Source organism: Xenopus laevis, chromosome 6L (genome assembly GCF_017654675.1).
Source record: "Xenopus laevis strain J_2021 chromosome 6L, Xenopus_laevis_v10.1, whole genome shotgun sequence".
NCBI classification, from domain to species: Eukaryota; Metazoa; Chordata; class Amphibia; order Anura; family Pipidae; genus Xenopus; species Xenopus laevis.
In genome coordinates, this window is record NC_054381.1 from 17263156 (window position 1) to 17269155 (window position 6000).

At 37.4% G+C, this 6000-nt stretch overlaps 1 protein-coding gene across 2 annotated transcripts in view; it reads left to right on the forward strand.

Annotated features, from left to right (window-relative positions):
• The window catches only part of dync2i1.L (dynein 2 intermediate chain 1 L homeolog), a 44727-nt gene extending 39317 nt beyond the window's left edge, over positions 1-5410 (forward strand). For both annotated transcript variants that reach the window (XM_018267147.2, XM_018267148.2), the window contains 2 exons: positions 3474-3697; positions 4595-5410. In XM_018267147.2, coding sequence (XP_018122636.1) covers positions 3474-3697; positions 4595-4766 — 396 coding nt within the window. In that variant the 3' untranslated portion in view covers positions 4767-5410. The remainder of the gene's footprint in view (positions 1-3473; positions 3698-4594) is intronic.
• Positions 5411-6000: the final 590 nt, after the last annotated feature.

Consider the following 6000-nt stretch of genomic DNA (forward strand, 5'->3'; position numbering starts at 1 on the left):
GCCTGGCAGAAGGATTCTGCCAAATCCGAATCCTGCTGAAAAAGGCCGAATCCCGAACCGAATCCTGGATTCGGTGCATCCCTAATATGAATAGTAGAGGCCTGAATAGAAGGATCAGTAATAAAAAGTAACAGTAACAATAAATGTGTAGCCTTACAGAGCATTTATTTTTTAGAAGGGAGTCAGCGACGCCCATTTGAAAGCTGCAAAGAGTCAGGAGAAAAAGTAAAATAACTATAAAACTATAAAAAATAAATAATGAAAACCAATTGGAAAGTTGCTTAAAACTGACCATTCTACAACATAATAAAAGTTACCTTAAAGGTGCACCACAACTTTAAATAAACCCAATAGGATTGTTTTGCCTCCAATAAGGATTAATTATATCTTAGTTGGGATCAAGTACAAGTTACTGTTTTATTATTACAGAGAAAAAGGAAATCACTTATAAAATTATAATTATTTGCATTAAATTGAGTCAATGGGAGACAGCCTTCCAATAATTTGGAGCTTTCTGTATAACGGGTATCTGGATAACGAATCCCATCCAGTACATTAATTACCCATTACTGGTTTTAAAGTTGTTTGCAGGGGCGTAACTACAGAGGAAGCAGACCCTGCAGTTGCCACGGGCCCAGGAGTGTAGAGGGCCCAGTAAGGCTCTAATTAAAGGAAAACTATACCCCCCAAACAATGTAGGTCTCTATAAAAAGATATTGCATAAAACAGCTCATATGTAAAATCCTGCTTCATGTAAATAAACCATTTTCATAATAATTTACTTTTCTAGTAGTATGTGCCATTGGGTAATCATAAATAGAAAATTGCCATTTTAAAAAATAAGGGCCGCCCCCTGGGATCGTAGGATTCACTGTACTCACAAACATACCAACAAACCATACATGTTAGGTCACATGAGCCAATTAACAGACAGAGTTGTGTCTTTTGCTTCCACACTTCTTCCTGTTACAGTTAGAGCTGCAGTATTTCTGGTCAGGTGATCTCTGAGACAGCACACAGACCATCACAAAATGGTGGTTCAAGGCAAGAGATGTAAAAGGGCAATATTTAATTAAATATATATTCCAGTTTGGTAAGATTCTTTAATATGCCACTTAATATGATATGAACTATCTGTTGCTTAAGTGTTCATTTTGGGAGTATAGTTTTCCTTTAAGGAACAATTTCAATATATCTTGGTAGAATAGATCTACTTACCAATGTTGTGGGGCCCTACATTGAATTTGTTGTGGGGCTCAGTAACAGTCTAAACATTCTATTGTAAATATAACTGTAGTTGAAAAGCAAATTATGTCTCCTAGTTAAAGGGGTGGTTCACGTTTAAGTTAAGTTTTTGTATGTTATCAAAATGCCAATTCTCAGCAACTTTTGAATTGGTCTTCATTGTTTATTTTTTGTCGTTTTTTAATTATTTGCGTTCTTCATATTCTTTCCAGCTTTCAAATGGGGGTCACTGACCCCATCTACAAAACAAATGATCTGTAAGGCTACACATTTATTGTTATTGCTACTTTTTATTACTCCTCTTTCTATTCAGGCCTCTTCTATTCATATTCCAGTCTCTTATTCAAATCAATGCATGGTTACTAGGGGAATTTGGACCCTAGCAACCAGATTGCTAAAATTGCAAACTAGAGAGTTGCTCAATAAAAAGCTAAATTGCTTAAAAACAACAAATAATAAAAAAAGAAAACCAATTGCAAATTGTGTCAGAATTTCACTCTCTACATCATAATAAAAATTAACTCAAAGGTGAACAACGTCTTTAAGTCCTTTGCACTCCTGAAACAATGTAGCAGACACAGCAATGTATCAAACTTAAAGGAGAACTGACTCCATTATTTACATACTTTAGTTATAACCAGAGGACAGAATGAGGTAGATACTGTTCCAATTAGGGATGCACCGAATCCACTTTTTTGGATTTGGCCGAACCCCCGAATCCTTCACGAAAGATTCGGCCGAATACCGAACCGAATCCGAACCCTAATTTGAATATGCAAATTAGGGGTGGGAAGGGGAAAACATTTTTTACTTCCTTGTTTTCTGACAAAAAGTCACGCAATTTCCCTCCCGCCCCTAATTTGCATATGCAAATTAGGATTCGGATTCGGTTCGGCCAGGCAGAAGGATTCGGCCGAATCCGAATCCTGCTGAAAAAGGCCGAATCCTGGCCGAATCCCGAACCGAATCCTGGATTCGGTGCATCCCTAGTTCCAATAGCAACTGCATTTACCAACCACTTTAAAGGGGTGGTTCACCTTTCAGTTAACTTTTAGTATGATATCGAATGGCTAAAAAAAAAACATTTTAAGTGGCCTTAATTTTTTTTTTTATATATATTTTTTTTTTATATATAATTTTATAGCATTTTTCTTCTGATTCTTTGCAACTTTTAAATATGGGTCACTGACCCCATTTAGAATACAAATGCTCTGTAAGGCTACACATACAGTATATTCTTATCGCTACTTTTTATTACTCATATTTCTATTCAGGCCTCTCCTATTCATATTCTAGTCTCTTAGTCAAATCAATGCATGGTTGCTAGGATGTGGACCCTAGCAACCAGATTGCTGAAATTGCAAACTGGAGAGTTTCTGAATAAAAAGCTTAATAAGTCAAAAAACCCCCACAAATAATAAAAAATGAAAACCAATTGCAAATTGACTCAGAATATCACTCTCTACATCATACTTAAAGTTAATTTAAAGGTGCACCATAATTTTAAAACCTGTGAATATGTATAGTGAATATGTATAGTGAATGTATACTGGGAAGTTGTGTAGAATGACATTTTCTTCATTTTATTAGGTAATATAAAAATAATAGTGTTTAGGTGGATGACTCCTCTAACTCCATATACTTAATTTGTACTGTAGTGGGGAACATATTACAAATTAGGGGTACGGAGGGAAATCACGTGACTTTTTCACACAAAACAGGGAATTAAAAAATGTTTTCCCCTTTCCGCCCCTAATTTGCATAGGCAAATTTGGATTCGGTATTCGGCCAAATCTTTCGCGAAGGATTGGGCCGAATCCAAAATAGTGGATTCGGTGCATCCCTACCAGTGAGGCACCGGTTATGATCTCTGGCCACTCTTCACTGTACATGAAACACCCGCATATTTATTAGGGCTGCACCTAATCCACTATTTGGGAAATGGCCGAATCCTTCACAAAATGGATCCAAATCAGAATTTGCATATGCAAATCAGGGGCAGGAAAGGAAGAAGTGGGGAAAACATTTTTGCTTCCTAGTTTTGTGACAAAAAGTCACATGATTTCCCTTCCATATTACAAACTAGGATTCGGTTCAGCCAGGCACAAGGATTCGTCGAATCTGAATCCTGCTGAAAAAGCCCAAATCCTGACTGAATCCTGGATTTGGTGCATCCCTAATATTTATCACCTTTATCTATTAATGTCTCTTTCTTGTGTTTCGTTCAGGCGGGGTGTTCTGATGGGTGTATAAGACTGCAGAGCCTACGTGCCGAATTTCCCATCATGCAATGGAGCCACAGCACTGGCGGCCAATCAGTCACGGCGCTGCAATGGTCATTAACAAGGCCTACGGTTTTCTTCGTTCTGGATGCTGCTTGCTGCATATATATTTGGGACCTGATGCAAAATGATTTGCAACCCGTAGCCAAAGAGACTGTGCGGTCAGATCAGTAAGTACCGCATTTCAGTGCTTGAAAGCAGATTTTTTTGGCTAAAAGCAAGAGTGCAAACCAAGCTTTTCTCTTCTTGTTCTGCAAAGAAAGTAATAGTGAAAACTGACATTATACAATTCAATAGAGGCCGGCTATTAAAGGGGAACTATCGTGAAAATGTAATTTAAGCTAAATACAAGCAATTAAAAATTCTGCATTGTTTCTAGGGATGCACCGAATCCACTATTTTGGATTCGGCCGAACCCCCGAATCCTTTGCAAAGGATTAGACTGCATAGCAAACCGAATCCGAATCCTAAACCGAATCCCTGCAATTGTTTCTGAAATAATCAATTTTATGTTCATTATCCCTCTCTCAGCATCTGTTTCTCTTCATTCTGTCTTCATGCAGCAGTTGGGTGTCAAATGAATGATTCAATATATCTTATAGGGGGGCTTCCTTTCCTAGCAGATGTATTAGAGCTCTCTCAGATAACTGATTCCAGTACAAACAAAATAACTGCCTTTTGCACAAATTCTGCATGTAGAGAGACATGATGTCTGGTGATTTTAATAGAGTGAGCTCTGATATATTTTCTAGGCAAAAGGAGCCCCCCTATAAGATATATTGGATCTAACTGTCAGTGAACATCTGACACCCAACTGCTACATGGAGACAGAATGAAGAGAAACAGATGCTAATAGAGGAATAGTGAATTTAAACTTGATTATTTCAGAAACAATGAATATTTAATTGATTGTATTTATTATTTCAGTATGCTGAAGCTTATGTTACATTTTCTTTTTGGGATAGTTCCCCTTTAAGGGTTAATATTAGAATGCAGGAAGCTTCATCTATCATGAAATTGCAACATCCCGAGTGGTATATTCACTGCCCTGCTTTCTTTTCCATCAGATTACTGTGCATGGCCACGCTGGGGGAGCCAGAGAAGAACAATGGCTTAACAGGACTGGTGTTGGCAAAGGCTTCTGGGAAAGTGGACATTCAGTATATTAAGAAGATATGGGCCAAGTGCCAGGCAGGAGAGATGGAGAAGCTACAACTCTTTCTGCAGGAGATCCTATAGCAAAATCATATGTTTAGCCAAGCATTCTCCATGTGCAATTGGACATGCGGATGATTCAAACAAATTTGATTGCTGGTTTGTTTGTTTTTTGTAAATCTATATATTTATATTTTTTTGGCAATTCCTTATGTGGCACTGGCACTTATGAAATCGAATTGTTGAACTCCCAGCAGCTGTAGTTACAGATATGGACAAACACCAGCAACGATCCTGTATGATTCTGTGCTCTCCTTTACATATGAGGCAAATCTACTGCAGAGCAGCCAATCAAACCTAAACCGTCTGACTGAAATGTAACTGCTGATTGGTCACTGCACTGATGCAGATTTGCACTTGTGTTAGTAAATGCGGCCTCAGATTTAACAAACTGCAATGAACAGATTCTGCACCGGTGATACGGTAGTATATATGTTATTTCCTTTGCACTTGCATCGATTACTTTAATCACCGGCAACTTGATGTTATTGGACTGTATGGGCTACACACGCGGGTGTACCACAAAAATCTCCGTTTCAAAATAAATTTTATTTTTGTACTATTCATTATTTATAGAGGAAATGTACAATGTCACAGTTTTATGGACTATTTTTATATATCGTTCCATTGGAATCTGAATAAAATGACTATTAAAAAAAAAAACGAAATGTTTTTTGTTTTCTTAAATGTGTTCCAGCTCAGTATAGGTTTGTGGAAATTACGGTTACACTGCAGCCTGGGGTTTTGGTAACTGCATGAATCAAAGCAGCTACAAGTTGTTAGACATCCCCAATGGCTATAGTTGCTTATTGTATCCCAAGCTTCTCTCCTTCAAAAACATTCTGGCCTGGGGTATATATTCTATATATTCTATATCACTAGTAAGCTGGAGAGGATGCATAATAACCTATAAGGAGGTTTCCATTAAAGGGGCGGTTCACCTTTAAGTTAACTTTTAGTTTGTTATAGAATGGCCAAATCTAAGTAACTTTTCTATTGGTCTTCATTATTTATTTTTAATAGTTTTTGAATTATTTGCCTTCTTCTGACTCTTTCCAGCTTTCAAATTAGGGTCACTGACCCCGTCTAAAAACAAATGCTCTGTAAGGCTACAAATGTATTGTTATTGCTACTTTTTATTACTCTTCTTTCTATTCAGGCCTCTCTTTTTATATTCTAGTCTCTTATTCATATCAATGCATGGTTGCTAGGTTAATGTGGACCCTAGCAACCAGGTTGCTGATGCTTCAGACTGGAG